This window comes from Pan troglodytes, chromosome 1, assembly GCF_028858775.2.
Source record: "Pan troglodytes isolate AG18354 chromosome 1, NHGRI_mPanTro3-v2.0_pri, whole genome shotgun sequence".
Taxonomy (NCBI): Eukaryota; Metazoa; Chordata; class Mammalia; order Primates; family Hominidae; genus Pan; species Pan troglodytes.
In genome coordinates this window covers 51,452,750-51,473,490 of record NC_072398.2, presented here as the reverse complement: position 1 = coordinate 51,473,490, position 20,741 = coordinate 51,452,750, and the positions used below count along the sequence as shown (strand labels likewise).

At 34.7% G+C, this 20,741-nt stretch overlaps 1 protein-coding gene across 9 annotated transcripts in view; it reads right to left on the bottom strand.

Annotated features, from left to right (window-relative positions):
- Positions 1–20,741, bottom strand: part of DENND1B (DENN domain containing 1B) — a 257,532-nt gene that overhangs the window by 116,591 nt on the left and 120,200 nt on the right. For 5 of the 9 annotated variants that reach the window (XM_063794083.1, XM_063794107.1, XM_063794115.1 and 2 more), the window contains 3 exons: positions 17,038–17,097; positions 15,669–15,722; positions 12,716–12,826 (listed from right to left, as the gene is read on the bottom strand). The exons of 1 other annotated variant lie outside the window; for it this stretch is intronic. In XM_063794083.1, the coding sequence (XP_063650153.1) occupies positions 12,716–12,826; positions 15,669–15,722; positions 17,038–17,097 (225 nt within the window). The remainder of the gene's footprint in view (positions 1–12,715; positions 12,827–15,668; positions 15,723–17,037; positions 17,098–20,741) is intronic. 3 more of the 9 variants (XM_063794087.1, XM_063794100.1, XM_063794123.1) reach the window with 1 other exon arrangement.

The following is a 20,741-nucleotide window of genomic DNA, read 5'->3' as shown; positions in this document are numbered from 1 at the left end:
TGTGGAAAAGAAACTCTCATTCATTTATGGTGGGAATACAAAATGGTACAGCCACTCTGGAAGACATTTTGGTGGTTTCAAATAAACCTAAATTTTTTATACTTTATTTTCTTCCTTTATTCTCTTAGGATGGTATCTTAGTCTCTTTGGGCTACTATAACAAAATACCTTAGAGTAGTTAACTAATTAATAATAGGAGTTTATTTCTCACCATTCTGGATGCTGGGAAATCCAACATCAAGGTACCAGCAGATTCAGTGCCTGGTAAAGGCTTGCTCTCTTCTCCATAGGATGGCACCTTGTTACTGCATCCTCACACGGCAGGAGGGACTGAACAGCTCCCTTGAAGCTCTTTTATAAGGTCACTAATTGCATTTATGAGGGCTCATGATTTCATTACTTCCTAAAGGCCCTAACTCTTAATACTATCATATTAGGTTTTAAATTCCAAAAATACAAATTTTAGGGGACACAGTCAGACCATAGTTGATGGTAAATTCTGATACTTCACTGCTAAAAGTTTATTCTAAACTATTTCCATCATACCCAAGTCCTTTGGAAAGTTCTAATCATCTCACATTTAGTCATTGGTTTATTAGCTCTTCCTAGCCAAATAATTCTAAATTTTTCTTTCTTGCTTGCTTCCTTCAAGTATTCATTCTTTCTTTCATTTTATAGTTGGAGAAACTGAGGCAAAGTTAAGTCAATTGCCCAAGATTACTAAGCCAGCAAGTGGGGCACCAAACCTGTGCCAGACGTTATTATTAGTGGTGAGGATACAGTAATGAACAAAACATACAAAAATCTGTACTCTCAAGGAACTTACATTCTAGTTACCCTCTATATACCACCATTACCGCTGTACTCACCTCGTCACAACTCTTTGGATTTCTGTGCTATCACATTATACATAAATGCCAATACCCTCAAATACATCTCCTCACCTACATGACATTTCCCTATCACTAAATTTACTCCTTTCTAATTCTCACTCTCAAAAAGTCAATTCAATAGCAGTTTTTCTTTTCTTAGAGAAGGCCCTTCTACTTTTCCACCAAAATTAAAGAGTGTAACACTACAACACTCCTCAAATCTGTCTATATTTTCTCTTCACAAATATCTAAACTCTACATTCTGGAGGATGAAGGGTTAGGATATGGTTTATACAAAAATTACATAATTTGGCAATCATTTTAAACAATAAATATACAATATAAGAATCATTGTATTTAACAACTAGAAAGGATCCTAGAAATCATTCTTGTTCAATTTCTTCATTTTTTAGACAAGAAATTTCAGGGTAAAAGAAATTAAATGAATTATAAGAAGGTAGCTGATGTACTGTAGAGTAGTTAGGACTAAAACACAAATCTCTAATTTTAGAAGGTATTATTAATATGAACACATTACTACCATATATTCAGACAATATTTCAAATAAATAGTAAATAAAAACTGATTGAAGCTACTCTTTAACTATTAGTCATATTTGAAATCATAATTTAAAATATCTTTCACCCAGAACAAAATAAAACTGATTGCAAACCACCAGCAACTGAAAAAGAGACAATCACAATGGCAGAACAACAACAAAGTAAATTCTAAATCTTTAGAGTTAACAAATATAATAATTTGTAATTAAATAAGAATAAACAATTATACATATTTTAATGTTAAAATTACTATATATAACCTTTATCTTATGTCTGTTTAACATACATGTGTATATTTAGCATGCATATCATATATATGTGAATATCTGTATGTATATGTGTGTATATGCATACACATAATTATAAAGTGAAATTTGCTGTTAGTAAATGATATCAAGAACTGTCCCCTTATAAAGCAGATACTAAGTAAACATTTGGTAAAGACTTGTCCTGTGTATGCCACTCTACACTCTCCCTTTTCTTACCTACTCTTAAGCTAATACCACAGGCAAAAGACTTTTGCCTGGAAATGTTTCTAAAACCCAACCTCACCTCCCTCTTAAGGTCACTGTTCTAGTTCAGGAGCTAATCATCTCTCGCTTTTATTACTGTAACAATCTTTTAACTGATCTCCTGTCAGCTGGATTTCCCCTACTGCATTTCTTCTTTTATAAGGCCACCAGTGTTATCTTCTCCAAAACAAAACTTATCATGTCATGTACCTCATTTGCCTCCCCACAATCTGTTGGATAAAAGCCAAACCTCTTAAATTAGCAAATGTGATTCTTCACAATCTGGCCACTGTTTATATCCCCAAATAGATTTTGTAGTCTGATTTCTCTCTCTCCCACTCTCTCCATATACAAACATACATACACATACACAAACAGTAATATATTAAAGATATATTTCCTAGACATGATACAAATTCCTTTCGAGAATGAGGTGTCATATTGAAGTAAACTCTGTAGTCTGCCACTCTACCTCCTAATATCTCCCATGTTAGAATTTTTATCACACTGACTGTCCTTGACTCACTGACACTGTTATAGAATCACAAATTAGTAACTCTGAAATTCCCAGTACTTAGTACCTGGCAAATAATAGCATTTATCAATGCACAAATGAATAAATACTTATATACCTTATCTTTGGAAACTCTACTCATGCCAAATATTTATTTCAAAATAAAGGCATTTCTTTCCTTCTCAGGTGGTTAACTATTTTTAACTCCTTCCTATTTAACAGAAGAATGCTTCTACTTTAATTTTAAGATGCCACTTGGCTAACTGGGGTACCATATGCCACTGAATCAACAGGCTGAAAAAGAGGAAGTTAATCTACTGGCTTGAGTGATTGTTCTCAATAACCAAAGGGAAACTGGGGTGCTTCTACATAATAGTTTGGCAAAGAGAAACGTGTCTTGAACCAGGGGATTCTCTATGGTGCCTCAGGACTTGCATGCCTAAAGTAAAAGTTAACGAAAAACTACAACAACCAAAACACAGCTAAATCTTTGAGGATTGAGATTCTTTGAGAATGGGACATTTTACCAGATAAAGATCCTGTCCAGGTGAAGTTCTAGCTGAGGGTGAGAGAAATATGGAATGGGTAATAAAAGGAAGCCATACATACCAATTATGGCCTCTTGACCAGTTACATAAACAAGGGCTTCTCCTTTAGAGGAAAGGGTGAGAATGTCTACATTTGTAAAAAATGATAGTTGTATGTTATTAGGTAGAAATATAGATTTGTTTTATTGTACAGGAATTCAAATATGTGTAGAAGGGTACAAATAGAGGCTGAGTATCCAAAGGGGTGGACTGTACCAATTATCAACTTATTGCCTCTCAGCTCCAAATCTGCCCCTCACTGCCTGATCTGTGAAAATGGATCTGGACTCTGGATATTTTTCCTTTTAGCAACTGGCATGATGTCAAACTTTGTCAGGAGAGGGTACTAAAGGGACAATGCAAAAAGAGAGAACTTGCTCCTGGTTCCAGTGAGACACTCTGCAGGCTCCTGCAAAGCTTATGGCTCATCAAGGGCTGGCTCCTATTGTACCTGCAGCTTCCCTAGGGCCCATTTCCTATAGCACAGGTGTCCACCAGGCTCCTATGCAGTGGGCAGTTTCTGCAGTGCCTGGCTCCTGCAGGTACTGTATAGCACAGGTGTCCACCAGGCTCCTATGCAGTGGGCAGTTTCTGCAGTGCCTGGCTCCTGCAGGTACTGGCAGCCAAAGGTTTCCCTCAGCATTCCCCTACCTTATAGCAGAGTACCCCTGGCTCTTGCAGCACTTGAAGCCTTTCTAGTGCCTGGTTCCTGCAGCCCAGGAGGCATCTCCTGCACCTGATTATTGGAGTGTACAATTTCCAACAGTACCAAGTGGCCAGCAGCTTCCCTTTGTTAGTTTTTTAAGGGGTTTCCCCAGTAACACGATCCTAGTTAATAGCTTCACCTTAGGAGGCTTTATAGTAGTCTGCTGCGAGTGAGGCATCTCTTGAAAACAGCTTCCCCAGTACCTCTCATATGGCTTTCCAGCAAGTTCTAAGGAATGGCATTTCTCTGAGGGCAGCTTTCCTGGGCACCTCAAAGGGCAGGATTCCAGAAAATTCTGCCAGTGTGGCACCACAGCAACTTCTCTGCTATCCAATGAGCCACAGCTGTGCCCTCTCCATTGGAGTCTGGATCTCACACCCAGATGGGGCTTCTTCCCTGGGTGCTCCGTCTCAGCCCTAAGACTAGTAGCTGCTTTATATTTGTTATTTCTATAGTCTTTAGAATTTCCTTCACTTACTAGTAGCCCATCCCTTGTTACCCCAATCCCAATGTTATAGTTTTTAAATTCTTTATATTAAACTTTCCTTGTTCAAATTACTATGTAATTTCTCTTTCCTGGTCATATCCAGACTGATACAAAGGCTGTTACTTTATGATCTTACCTATAGAACGCTGCCTGGCATGAGTTAAGCATTCCTTAAATGAGGAATGATTCAATGAATGAACAAATGAACATTTTTCATAGAAAGAAAGTAATAAACTTTCTATTTAAGACTATATGAAGACCAAAGAATACCAAACTAAGTTCCTGTATAGGCTGAACAAGAGTCATAACTGCAATACAAATCCATGAATCTGAAAAGGGTTTAAGATGTATTAATACATTTTTCCCTAAGGCATTACTGTTTTGGCATAGACTTTTAAAAAAAATTATCTAGTAGAAAATAGCTAAACACAAATCTTCTTTTAAAGACAACACCTACACAGAAATTAGTGCCTAGGCCGGGCACAGTAGCTCACGCCTGTGATCCCAGCAACTTTGGGAGGCCGAGGCAGGAGTGTTGCTTGAGCCCAGGAGTTCGAGACTGGCCTGGGCCACATGGTGAAACCCCCGTCTCTACAAAAAAATACAAAAATTTGCCAGGCACAGAGGCACATGCCTGTAGTCCCAGCTACTTGGGAGGCTGAGGTGTGGAAAGATGCCTGAGATCAGTGGGCAGAAGCTGCAGTGGGCCCAGATCACATCACTACACTCCAACACCTTGGCGACAGAGTGCAACTCTGCGTGAAAAGGAAGGAAGGACGCAAGGAAGGAAGGAAGGAAGGAAGGGAAGGAAGGAGGAAGTAATCAGCACCTAACTTGGAAACTTCGAGGTTTACAAAGAAACTTTCATTATTTAAAGAGACAAATGTCAAAGAGATAAATCAAGGGATACATTTCTACTTGACAAAGATACAGTTTCTACTCTGGCATTTTCAGTATCAGATGAACACTTTATATTTTACACTATAATATAATTAATAATTTTTTATTTTAAAAACTTTTCTGACACAATTTAAATGATTAAATTTATTCTTCAATACATACATGAACACACCCACAGACACACACAACCCATGGTTTTATTTATTTTATTTTATTTTTTGATACAGGGTCTCATTCTGTTGCCAGGCTGGAATGCAGTAGTGCGATTATGGCTCACTACAGTACTAAACTCCTGGGCTCAAGCAATCCTTCCACCTCAGCCTCCCGAGTATCTGGGATTACAGGCGTGTGACACCACACCCAGCTAATTTTCTTCATTTTTTGTAGAGACAGGGTCTCACTACATTGCGCAGGCTATTCTCAAACTCCTGGGCTCAAGCAATCCTCTCACCTCAGCCTCCCAAAGTGCTGGGATTACAGGCATGAGCTACCATGCCAGGCAGGTTTTTAATTTTTAAAGAGATCGATATCTAATACAAGAGCTTGACATATTCACTAATATTTAAAATTTGAGAAGGGTATGTGGTAAATGCTATGATAATTCAGAGATGAAAGATGTTACACTGGTTACTCATACAAACTAAGCCTTCTGTAAAGCAAACCAGATTTTGAAAAACATTCAGAAGCATGCATGTGGGAGATTTAAAACACATATGAGGAAGAGCAAAAAGTGCAATTTCATCCATTCACTCAGAAAATTATTGTTAAAACCTTCTATGGATACATATCAACACTGTCCTAAGAGACAGATACATTGTAGTGACTGACTGAACCAGATTAAAAAAAAAAAAAAAAAGAAAGAAAAAAAAACCCGCCCTGATAACTTTATTGTCTAAAGATCTGTGTGGACTATAAGTAATCGAAAAACTCAGAAAGACAAGTTTAGGATCAGATAATGGATAGTTTTTTACCAGACTTAGCAGTTTATAGGCAATGAGTAACCAATAGATTTTTTTTATTCTGAAGGATTAATTACATATAGAATGAATCTAAAAGATGAGAAAATGGAAAATGAGATGTCCAAACAGAAGATAAGTGCTAGCCCTAAAAGTGGTATTCAAAATGAGAGAAAGGTATAAATATGACACATTGAGAGATAATCGACTAGACCTGCAAAGACAAGGAAAAAAGTCACTTCACTGTAAGTAATTCAAATAATAAACAGAGGTTCCTTAAGGGAAGGGATACTATATTGGGGCAGAAGGTAAGGATGCATTTGGTTTTATAAGATGGTCATTGTAAGAGGCAAAATTGCATAAAGGTTGTAAGCATATACTTTGGAATCATACAGAACTGGTTAAACCAATTCCTAGTACTATGGCCTTGATCAACTCACTCCCTCTCAATTTCAAAATCCACATTTTCATCTGTCTACCGTGGATAACAACTGTACCTACCACACAATATATAATAATTAAATGAGTTAGTTTAAATAAATTTCTCAGTAGGGTAAGTAGCGCAAAGCATGCCCTATACTATATATTGGCTATAATTATTAATAACATCATCATTTTATGTAAGTGAATTCAGTATATATGATCTGAAAATAATATCTGTGGAAAGTAGTAACTGCTGAACTAAGACAGTGGGCAGTTGAAGAACAGGAATCGGAGAAGAAAAGATTAAGGAGGTAGAACCTATAGGATGTAGGTGGGGAAAACAGATGAGAGGGAGGAGTGATTCACCAAATTAGCCCTTTATAGTAGGAGAAGGAGACCATGGGGAAAAGATGGCGAGTTCCATTTTGGCAGTATTGAATGGGATGTCAACAATGAGCTAAACTGCACTATAAGAAAGCTCACTGGAAGAGAAAAACTTGCCTAACTGTAAAATAAAAAAAAAAAAATTATAGTATGTGAAAACATATAAATATAGAAGGTACATTTTAAAATAAACACACTGCCCTCAATAGTTTTATTAAAGAAACAAAACCAACACATACATTATTTTCTTTTATTTAATGTTGATTACCACTATCAGCACAAAATTGTCACTGTTCCATATAAAAAATACTAACATTATCACTGTCTGTAAGCTATAAGGATAAGAAAAAAGAAAAAAAAAATGCTTGGTAAACTGAAATCATCCAAGGTCATTTTTGTGGATATCATACAGGAACAAAGCTTACAGAGCCTAGGGGAATGACAAGTTAATAACAACTCTTTGATAATTCCATAATTGTTAAATTAAAAAATCCTTCATTGTGAATTAAAAGCCAATTCTTTACTTTTAGAACACAAATGGACTAAATCATAAGGCAGAAATACGTGTTTATTTTCATGAAAAACAGAGCCATTATCACTACAGGAGTTGGAAGATACAAACACCTCTAGTTTTCCTGTAACAGAAGTCTCCTCCAAATAACCTTCACACATCCCTTCCAATAAACTGTTTCCTGATGACCTCAACAGTACCATTTCCCCACTCCAGTCATATTCACTTAGCACTGACTAAAAATACAATGTTCAGAATAGCTGTGTACCGGTGAAATGATAAACTGGTAAGTAGAATTATTCAGTTTCAGATGACATAACTGGTTGCTTACGGGTTTGGGGAAGAATTAAAAATCTGAAAATTGCTTCTAGAATCTTTCCCTGAGAGATCATGATAACAATTTTTAACTGCACCACTCTGCTGCAGCTTTAAAAACATGAGGCACAAAAATACACTTTAATAACCTTAACTAGGAAGCAGGACTACGTAATCTTTGTTCTCTCACCAAATGTTCAATTCCTCATCCCCAGAAAGAGTCTCTGCACTTCGGGTTTCAGATTAAATGCTGACACAGGTGGCACCATTAAGAGACAAATCAAGAATATGTATAATCCAGATGAAGAGGTTAAAATCCTCTGGACTGCCTTTCAGTCTGACTAAACCTGTAAAATCTACATTTAATAGCTGATTTTCCAGAGATCGAAAGATTTCTTTTTACATATGCCCTTGATGGAATTAATGAGAGGAGAGAAAAGCATATGCTTAAATGCCTGGGGGCAACTATAACAAAGGAAGAAATTACAGTTTATTAACGTAATTCCAGTACTCATAACATATTGCTTGCTCTAAATATCCCCAAAACAACATGCACTACACAATCAAATCTCTGTAACTAATATGCTTATAGACTTTCTGAGGGTGAATTTACTAACTAAATAATGGTCAAAATAATAGCTAACATTCAGACATCTGCTTTTAAAAGAAGCATCCCTTCCACCTGCTTCTACAGGCCACAAAGATACACTCTAGTTAACATATTACTGACAGGATGATGAGAAAGCTCCTGTCAGATGCTGGCCAGCCGGGTGTTTGAGACAAAATGCACAGCCCCAGCTGACTAGTTAGAGAAAGTCTGGTGAGGTACAATTATAGAGGCATATGACAAGGCTTCATGCCTGACTGATTTGAGAACCACTGACATGGCTTTAAACAGCAATCCAACCTACCTATGGTCACAAAACAGCAATAAGTCAACTGATACCCCCTTGTAATATCATGATTTATGCCTCTGCTTTGAATACACGAGAATCTAATATGATGTTCTGCTAGTCTACCAAGATTCGCTTGGGGCTTAAACATCTATGGCCTACCTACAGCATGGATAAAATCAATGTTCTTGTTCAGGATTACCAGAAACCGTTCCATGTGTACTTGACAATGTATAAATCAACAGAATAATGTATGAATCAACAGAATAAAAACAAAACTGATTATATCTCAATTCATTAAACTCAAACATGCAAAAATATAATAATAGGTACTAACACAATACCACACTTTAAAATATAGGGAGAAAACCTATTAGAATGTTGAAAACATAACAATATTCTTGATATCTGTGCTTACATATCTTAATTTTTTTAATTTTAAATTTTTCATCTTTTAAAGGTTAATTTTTTTTTTTTTTTTGACATAGTCTCGCTCTGTCACCCAGGCTGGAGTGCAATGGCGTGATCTCGGCTCACTGCAACCTCCGTCTCCCGGGTTCAAGTGATTCTCTTGCCTCAGCCTCCCGAGTAGCTGGGACTACAGGTGCGTGGTACCATGCCTGGCTAATTTTTGTATTTTTAGTAGAGATGGGGTTTCGCTATGTTGGCCAGGCTGGTCTCGAACTCCTGACCTCAGGTGATCTGCTCGCCTCAGCCTCCCAAAGTGCTGGGATTACAGGCGTGAGCCACTGCATCCGGCAAGAAATTATCATTTTTAACCACAAACAGCACCTAAAGAAAAGGAACCACAAGCTAGCTGATTCTCTAATGAGAGTGTCACCACTAAAACCTACAGCAAGCTGTAAGGTTTATAATTATCATTCTATTATAACTATGAAAAATCATGATTGTCAAAAAGTAAATAACTGAGACAAAATTTCTAAAACTACAATAGAATTATGAATGTTAGGCCACCTTTACATATATTCCTCTAAAAATTAAGAGTTGGGCTGTATACTTAAAAAATTAAAAATGGATAAAACATTAATTTCTAACATTACATACATTATAGTCTCTGTGATATATAAAAATGAGTATAAAAAGCTTAAAAACAAGTAAATTCATTGATTTTACTTTTAATTTACATAAATTACTTTTAATTTATGTTAAGAAATGAGTCCTTGACCTTAAATGCCACTATGCATGGAATTTATAGCAGACATATTTTATATACTGTATATATAAAAGAATTATTCAAGACAGATTCAAGTAAAGCAGCTTCCTCCATAAAAGAAGACTAAGATCATGAAAGAGAACTTGAATTATGTTTCTTTTATCAGCCCAACGGTCCCAGAGAGTGAACCAAAACAGAGCTGGTAACTTAGAGGTGACATCACCATCAAGTTTTCATGAATTGTCATAAACAGTTGATAATAAATTGACATCAAACATAGAAAACAACTCCCCCAAAATACTAAGCCTGTATGATAACAATTTGTTTTTAAAGCCAAATACTAAGTTAAAAGATAGTAATGTTAATTTTTACTCTAACTGCAGATGTAGACTATTATTAAATGTAGAGGCCGGGTGCGGTGGCTCACGCCTGTAATCCCAGCACTTTGGGAGGACAAGACGGGTGGATTGCTTGAGGTTAGGAGTTCGAGACCAGCCTGACCAACATAGTGAAACCCCGTCTCTACTAAAAATACAAAAATTAGCTGGTTGTGGTGGCAGGCGCCTGTACTCCTAGCTACTTGGGAGGCTGAGGTAGGAGAATAACTTGAACCTGGAAGGCAGAGGTTAGAGTGAGCCAAGATTGTACCACTGCACTCTAGCCTGGGCAACAAAGTGAGACTCTGTCTCAAAAAAAAAAAAAGATTAAATATAAACTATTATAAAATTATAGCTCATAATTACTAAACATATATTCTATGTAGATATCATTCTAAGCACTTTATATATATGTATTTCCTTAATCTTTACATCAACCCTATGAGATTAAGGCTACTATTGCTCCTACTCTACACTTAAAGAAACTGAGTCAAACAGATTACTTGGTCATTAAGAGGTGGATATAAATTAAATAAAACACCAATATTTTTCAAAAACATAGATTTATTTCTAATACACACATACAGTAGCTTATGCTTCACTCACATAGCTTATTCCCTCACTTTCTTTGGATCTCTGCTCAAATACTACCTCACTGAGTTGGGCACAGCGGCGTGTGCCTATAGTCCCAGCTACTTGGAAACCCAAGGCAGGAGGATCCATTGAGCCCAGGAGTTTGAGACCAGCCTGGGCAACATAGCAAGACCCTGTCTCAAAAAAACAAACAAACAAAATACTACCTCATTGGAGAGGCCTTCCTTACATAAAATGGAAACCTGTCCATCACTGTCTACCCTGTAAACCCACTCACTTTATCCATTATGTAACCCTGGCTAATAAATAATTGCTATTTGTTTGCTCACTTGTTTACAAACTGTTTCATGCCAGTCGAATATGGTTAATGTCTAGAAAGTGCCTGGCACATAGTATGTGCCTAATAAACATTTGTTACATGAATTAATCCTGATAAAATTTAGTTCCAAGGCCTATTATACAATCTTTTTAATTTTGAGGACAATATCCATTTAAAAATATCCTTTTTAATCTTAAAAAAAAATCATGTTTAAAAAATGAGGAGGAGGAGCTGGGGAGAAAGAAGAAGAATGTTTCACTTCAATAGTAAGTTAAAAAATAGCAGATAGGCAAATTAAAATATCAAATGAGTCAAACTGAATTTCTTGACATCTCTAAGATGTGTAAGAAAAAAATTACTTGTGTCATTGACTAGCACTTATTCTCTGATATTACTGCATCATTTATCCACCCTTACGCTTTTAAATGCATATATTTTTCAATATGTAAAGTGCATTTTCAACTTTTAGGAGTGAGCATATCAAATTACAATTCAAAATCTCAAAATCGTATTTTTGAGATTTTCGTGAATTATAAATTCATACAAATCATATGTACAATTGTATGTAATTTTTTCAATTGTAGAGTAATGGAAATAACCCAAAAATTAGAATCAAAAGACTCAATTTCACATTATCTGTCTCTAACTAGCTGTTTGGCCTTGAAGTGGTCATTTAATCTCACTGAAAATACCTTTCTCACTGTTAAATGTTAAACAGATATCCTACAGAAATCCTGAAACTCCTTCTACTTTAAATGCTAAAATACAGATTAAGGTTTTTATTTCTACTATAGGAGAAGAAAACATTAAAAATATGGTTTTATTTATCAATTAATCAAATTTGTGAGGAAGAAAATTCATAAAATATTGAATAGTAGTTTTTGCTAAATAAATACATCATAGATTATCTAAAACTATATTTAAATTTGTATTTAAAAATTTAAGTTGAAAATATTAAATTTTTTAAGCTTAAATGAGAAAAAAATTATAAAATCTAGCAAAATACTTCTGAATATTTTTCTATGACCCAAGAAAAATCTTTCTCTCACTGCCTTTACCATATTAATAAAGACCTTCCAAAAGAACATTTTAGTGAATGTCATAAAACCTGTGATTTATAAAAAATGCTACTTTGACTTTTAAGTTATTATCAGCCCGAAGAGCTGCTCTAAATCAAACTATTATACAATCTACTCCCAAACCACTACTTGGCAACAAAGATGAATCTACCTATTACCAGGTTAGGATAGCAGCTATTATCATGGCCCCTTGATTTCTTTCAAGTGGCTCCAATGGAAAAAGCCACAAGTGAATAATAAAAATCTCATAATAGCTCTTAAGAATTCTTTATATGGTAGAAGGCACTAAAATGAACTCTGGAGAGTTAAAAAGAAAAAAAAACTCTCATCTCCTGATAAGAAAAAATAATTAACCTGACTTAATGCATCTGAGAAGGCTTCCTATAAATCAGACTTTTGTACTTCAAGAGCCAGATTAAAACCATATATCAAAAACGTATGTAGATATTGTCTTATAAGTACACATAGCACATTTCTAAATCTGCAAAGGTTTTTAGGTCTTTTTGTGAAACACTCAATACCTGCTACTTAAAAGAAGTGTGAAGTACTTACAGTGCTTAATTTGCTCGAGATAATCATGATGCGCCTTTCATGCAGCATACTGGCATACAGCTGCAGCATGTTGTTCACATCCACAGCAACAAAATATTCTGTAAGATTTCTCTGTACAAGTAAAAAATAATTGTGTAAGTTACAGCTCATAGTGAATGTGAAGAAAAACATTTTACACACTTACCAGAAAGTCTTGAAGTTCAAAGGGTATTATTATTTAAAATGGTATTTATTAGAATAATTAAGTGTAATACTAGTCGGCTGCCACATAAAGCACATAATATTCTATTATTAGTTGAAACATAACCCTACTCAAGGTAAGTATTTGCAGAGGATGATCAGATCACAGATTTCCCAACTTTCTTACCCGCTAAGTATTTGAAAAGAAGCTAATTTCCTGGGACCCAACCTAGAGCTGCTCTGTTGAACTGTCATCTTTAGTGTATGTCCCCAAGAATCTGCTTTTTTTTTTTCTTTTTTGTCACCCAGGCTGGAGTGCAGTGGTGAGATCTTGGCTCATTGCAACCTCCGCCTCCTGGGTTCAGGTGATTTTCGTGCTTCAGCCACCAGAGTAGCTAGTATTACAGGTGCACGCCACCACATCCGGCTAATTTTTGTATTTTTAGTAGAGAGATGGGGTTTCACCATGTTGGCCGGGTTGGTCTCGAACTCCTGACCTCAGATGATCTGCCCACCTCGGCATGAGACACCACACCTGGCCAAGAATCTGTTTTGTAAACAAATACTTCTGGTGATTCTTATATACACTGATCCTTCAGAAACCGCTGCCCCAGACAATACATTTGAGTCTTTTCATGTTTGCCATTCACTATGCAGGCACAATCATCATCTGATACGACACAGCATGCACAAGGTACCCAAAGGATGAGGTGAATTTATAAAACAGCCCTTTGGTACTTTATTAAGGAAATTACCTTGTTTATACTTCATGTCAGGCTTGCTTTATATCCACTATAATCAAATATAATTTGATGATGTTCTAAATTGATTCCTTAATTTAGCACTCTTATCCCCCACATGAGAATGAAACTGGGATAAGCTACTACATTAACTTTGACTTTTAGATCTTCTCCTTTCTTATTATTTATTTTTAATTTTCTATAATGAAACAAATACATCAGAAAGCAACAAACTAATTAAGGGATTCAACAAGATATAACAAACAAAAACTGTAGCATCAGGTGGGCTATGACCTAGTAGGCTAAAACTTCTAGTTGGGCAAGAATGTAAGAAATCCAATTACTTCTTCAATTTCCGGAAGATAGAAACTTTACCATCACAAATTGGTAATCATGATAGAGCACATCAATAGAACCTGTAACTATCAGTGGGTGATGTTGAATTTGGTGGGAAGAGGTTTATTTCGTGCTTTCTCACCTTCCAATTCAACTCTCCATATAAAAATTCAAGTTATTCAAGATTAGTATATTTCCTATAATCTAAAAGAAAGGTAATTTTTAGATGGGGAATTATTTCTCAACATAGAGTGCTGCCTTATGCTTATTCTCTTGCTTTCTTTTCCCTAAACAGGACTTTCTGCAAAATAAAACATGTTAATAGACGTAAAAATACATATTCTCAGTGGCAGTTTTTCCTTTGAATGTTTGTTTCCTTGAAACTTTCAAAGTAATCATCTTTTTTAAAATGTGACATTTGTTAAATCAAGTTATTAGTTGTTTGTTAGTAAACATAAGAGAAAGGTAAATAGGAGAGAGAGTAGACGGAAGCAAATTTGACTTTGAAACTCTGAAGTGAAGGGACAAGGGTCATATAAGTCAAGACATGGTCAGTCAGCCTTAAAGAAAACATTAACAAGGAGTACCTGGCCTACAGTGTACAGCAGTCAATACTTTAGGATCCATTATGTCACCTGAGAGCTTTGATTATCTATCTCAGGCCCATACGAGCAACTTGATGCAAAGCTTTTCGTAAGGGTTTTTTGGATCCATCTGTACTGAAAACACCATCGACAGTCTTGGTTTGGTATCAGAAAATTTACAATTGTCTTCTTGGACTTCCTTCACTACCCACATGCTTTTGGAAACCAAACACTCAGTAGGTTTGAAAACATTTGGAAAAACACTAGAATCCCAAAGTAAATAATAAGTATATATTGAAATACTTTTTTTCTGTTGATTTTTCCTTTACTTTTGATTGAATTATTTCTACTGATTCATTTTAACTTTCCAAGGGAAGCTGAAGAAAAATTACGTAAGGGAATACTTCATTTTCACATAGTTATCCAAAATCATAAAAGCATATTTGTTACTTCTACTTGTCTATGTAAACATTTCTACAAAATACTAATGTGTAATAACTATTAAAATACTGAAAATAGTTCTAGTATGGCTAGAATTAGGACTCTAAATAAAATGAAAATTTTAGCAATTTTTAAAATTTCTTACAATAGCCATCAAACCTTGCAAGATATGTATTACTTTAAATTAAAATCAGGAAATTAAGAACAGTTCATCTACAATTTGAAGCATTATATACAAGGAATATAAAATACTATGTCAATTTCACTAAAATAATGATTTGTGTGAAGACATTTCCCATTGCTAGAATTCTTCTCCACAAGTAGAAGCCATCTCCTGAGGTATCTCTTCTATCATATACAGTGAAGCTGAAGACCTAATTGAATATATATATGATCCTACCTAATTACTACAAATGATAGAAATAGTTTTCCTTATATTATTGTCCTTAATTTTCCTTATCCACAACCAGATATTAAGAAGAAGGTAAAGGGGCAGATATATAAAGAAGACAAGAAAATAATATCATTATTTCTTATTTCTTCATTATTTCTCACAAACACAGATAATTACAATGTATCCTATTTCTCTATATAAAAACGCATAAACAGTGAGACCAAAATAAACAAAATTAATAATATAAGAATAATTAAAGTAGAAAATAGGAAACTTACACTCTCGGGTATTGTTGGGAGTCCAGTTACATCAGGGGCAATGAAGTAGGAATGCTAATCAATACAAATAAATCACATATGAAAAAGATAATTAAAACTGGTAACATATAATTTGTAATGAAAATCAGAAAAAAATATATTGAGTAAATTAAAAAATGCCATGGACTGACATTCAGGATTTGTTGAATTTGAGAGATTCTTAAATGAGTTAGCGGGTTTATATGAGATTTAACAATTACATTGCCATACAAAAAGTTAAGACTTGGTTAAAAATATTTGACCCTAAAATTAAAATTAAAATAGGGAAAAAGTGTTAAGGCAAAAAAAGAGTATATTGCTGAAAGGTTTATTTTGTACATATATACATATACACGTATGTGTATATATACAGTATATAGAGACATACACACCTATACATACATATAAACATATATATTATTAAAACACATTTAGTTGAGGTGGACTGGAAAAATTAAAGCTTGCTAACCAAATATATCAAAATCTATTAAGATTCCTGGGCTGGGTTTCTATGGTAAGTCACAAGAAATCTCTTTTGTAAACATCAACCACCCTATTATTTAGCAAATAGCAATAAAGCATAATTTTTCAATGTTTAAAACTTCTTAAACATGTAGTAATCCCAAAATATGATTGTTACACATCTGCCAAATATTAATTAGCTTCTATAATGTTCAAAGAAGTAAAACAGTTCATCAGAATACTTACATAAAGAATACATTGTGTATATATGCCTTCATGTTTCCCACAATGTTCCCAAATTTTACCACCCAGAATCAAAGTGCAATTTAATCATCAAAAGTTTTATTTTCTGTTCATATTAATCTCCAAAATTATTTAATATCTTAATCACATAAGGACATATTTAATAATATCTTATTATTAATGATTAGAAAAGAAACATTTTAGCCAATATTTGAGCACAGTTGAACTAGTCAGAAGAAGGATAGTTAACACAGTCATAATCTATAATTTTCCAGGGTAGAAGAACAATAGGAGATAAATCACAAGATCTTTTGTGATCTTGGGACCAAAAAATGTGACAAATCTTGTGCTGTGAATATACTTTAAAATTACTACTACTGAAAATGGAGAATATGCAAAGATTTTGGTCTCTATAACCTACTTTTATTTGGAATAGTTTTTAATAGTACTATATTTCATAAAACTCTGCTTTAAAAGATAGTATAAACAGAAAATATTATATATTCCAAATGATTAATTTTCTTAAGAGTCAAATTCACCATTTCCCAAAGGGCTGGAGTGAATGAAGCTTAAAGGCATAGTGAAATAAGTGATTATTTTTCCTATTTAATAGTGATTTTTAGAAGCCAATGTCCTTTTAACTCACCGGTACTAGAGCAGGCTGATCTTTCAGAACTTGCTCACAGGCAATAAATATCTCTTGGTTCTTATAATACATGAGAGAAAAAAATGAATATTTTACTTTCATGGGAGAAGCTTACACAACAATTTGCTGTGTAATTGAGACAAACCCATGTAGCCAAGTTAGCCACTAAAAAATACTTGAATAATACTAATTATAAGTATTATTTTAAATGCTGATTTGCTAATTTTATGCTAGAAAAATCCTAATGAAAGTATTTTCATATTACAAGAGTAGAGAATGCTGTGGATATTTAACGATTTTGAAATGTTTCAAAAAAAAGCATTCTCATTAGACATTAACTTTTTATAAAAATCTCTGATTACTAATGGCCATTATCCACTTGTACAGGAACAAAAACTTCCATAATCATCCATTTTAATCTTACATCATAAAACTAAAATCTCCTCTAGTAGCTGAAGACAAGTGTCCTAGTCCCAAATTTGTCACTTATTTAACAGTATAACACTAGATACAGTACTTTAGGAGTCTGTTATTGAAATCAAATGCAATTAATAATTCATAGTAAACAAACATTAACAGCTGATTTTATCAATACTTAAGATATTATAACTAGGCCAGATGCAGTGGCTCACGCCTGTAATCCCAGCACTTTGGGAGGCCAAGGCGGGCAGAATACCTGAGGTCAGGAGTTTGAGACCAGCCTGACCAGCATGGTGAAACCCCATCTCTACTAAAAATACAAAATTAGCCCGGTTTGGTGGTGGGCGCCTGTAATTCCAGCTACTCAGGAGGCCAAGGCAGGAGAATCACTCAAAACTGGAGGCAGAGTTTGCACTGAGCTGAGATCACGCCATTGTTTTCCAACCTGGGCAACAAGAGCGAAACTCCACTTCAAAAAAAAAAAAAAAAAAAGATATTATAACTTTAAAATAGGTATACAAGACTTGAAACTATAAGACTATTAATTCAAGTGTGTATAAGAAGGCTTAATTATGGAAATAACTATTATACATAGGAACAGAACACAGCCACTCAAATTCCTTCGACAAGATTATTTCAGCTACAATTTAGCTATTTCAGAAGGAAGTATTTTCTCCATATGAGATGAAACTTCAATTTACTACCAACCAACACCTGAATAGCTCTTCACGGTATATCTAGATATATCATTTTATTTGATTACCAAAACAACTTTCTCAAAAGTTGACATGCTCAATTTCTCAAATGGAAAAAAAAGGATCATATAAAGAGATTAACTTTCTTGACTAACATTACACACTTAGTGACTGTAACTTAACCCAAAATCTTCTAATCCTAGGTAAAAAGGGGTAGAAATCTTTAATTTATGGTTCTTATTAATAAAGATGAAGTGTTTCAATAGCTGGTAGTTTTGAGATGTACTTTTGTATTTATTTACCCCTGAGCAAATATGATACTCAAATTTAAAGGGAGAACATATTTGTATTTCTCATTAATGCCACCTCCATTGTCTTAGCACCTTTATTTTCCTTAACTCTTTAAGAGTGTTAGAATAACTTTATAAATATAACACTTTCAAAGAGAAATTACCATTTTTTGGAAAATCCCAGGCTCTTCTTTATTCTCCTTGACCTTTCCCTTGGTCTTTCTATTGTATTTCCACTGACCATAAACCTTGGATTCTTTGGGCATCAATGACCTACAAGTCTAAGTTTCTCCTTAACTGCTCTTTCCCCCAATTCTTTCACTGGATCTCCTTTCCTTTTCCCTGTAGCCTATTTGGGCAATTAGAACTTAGCCTCTGCTCTGTGCTCTTCTATATTTTATCCTTTAAATAGCTACAATGATGACTGCTGCTGACTCCCAAATTTGGGTTAAAAATTCCAGGTTATCCTTAGTTTTTTATCACCCAGTCTACAAATGACTAGTAAACCTTTCCACTTTGACAGTGTGCAACAAAAGAAGATGCAGACATAAAGCAGCAGAGAGGGTCACAGGAAAGAAAAAACACTGCATTAAGTTGTATGACAAGAGGTTTCACAAAGTTGAAGACTGAGCAAGTTCTAGACTAACAACACATAGTCAACAAAGAGGCTTTAGTCCAAAAGGAAAGCATGATGTTCATTCAAGAAGCTGAACAAAACAATGTGACCAGAATAGAGGAGGAAAATTAAAAGTTGGATTGAATCTAAGAAATGGATGGTCCTGAAAGCCTGGCCAACGTTTTAACAAATTCTATAGAAAATGGGGAGCTACAAAAGGTTTTCAGCAGGGGACTTTATATAGCTTAAGTAACTTTCATCTGACAGTCTTTTGTAGAAATGACTGGAAGGAGAGAGGCTCTAGACTAAGAACTCTTTGAAGTACTAAGCACCAGAACTAAGGTGCTAACCACCTTAGTCTACTACTAATAGTAGTGGTTAAAGAATGGAATAATGTAAGAGAACACTACTATCACATGAAATCACAGGATGAAATTTGCTCAAGACACATGGACCAATGGAACAGAATAGAGAACCCAGAAATAAACCCAAATACTAACAGCCAACTGATCTTCGACAAAGCAAACAAAAACATAAAGCAGAGAAATGACACTCTTTTCAACAAATGGTGCTGGGATAATTGGCTAGCCACATGTAGGAGAATGAAACTGGATCCTCATCTCTCAGCTTATACAAAAAGCAACTCAAGATTGATCAAGGACTTAAATCTAAGATCTGAAACTATAAAACTTCTAGAATAAAACACTGGCAAAACCCTTCTAGACATTGGCTTAGGCAAGGATCTCATGACCAAGAAACCAAAAGCAAATGCAATGAAAACAAAGATAAATAGTTGGGACTTAATTAAGCTAAAGAGCTTTTGCAGGGCAAAAGGTACAGTAAGCAGAGTAAACAGACAACACACAGAATGGGAGAAAATCTCACAGTCTATACATCTGATGTTCAGAATCTACAATAAATTCAAACAAATCAGTAAAAAGAAACAATCCCATTAAAAAGTGAGCTAAGGACATGAATAGACATTTCTCAAAAGAATATATTCAAATGGCCAAAAAACATGAAAAAAAAAGCTTAACATCACTAATGAATCGGGAAATGCAACTCAAAACCACAATGTGATACTACCTTACTTTTGTAAGAATGGCCATAATCAAAAAATCAAAATACTTTTGTAAACATCAGCCACCATATTATTTAGCAAACAGCAACAAAACATAATTATTCAATGTTTAAAACTTCTTACACATGTAGGTATCCCAAAATATGATCCTCACACATCTACTAAACAAATATTAAACTGATCACCTGATCACCGCATCCCACGTCAATAGTAGATGTTGGCCTGGATGCGGTGATCAAAGAACACTTCTACACTGCTGGTGGGAATGCAAACTAGTACAGCCACTATGAAAAAACAGTGTTGAGATTCCTTAAAGAACTAAAAGTAGAACTACCGTCTGATCTAGCAATCCCAGTACTGGGTATCTATCGAGAGGAAAAAAGTCATTACATGAAAAACATACTTGCACACACACGTTTATAGCAGCACAATTCACAACTGCAAAATCGTGGAATCAACCCAAATGCCCAGTAATCAACAAGTGGATAAAGAAACTGCCATATATATATATATATATATATATATATATATATATATATATATATATATATATGATGGAATACTACTCAGCCGTAAAAAGGAATGAATTAACAGCATTTGCA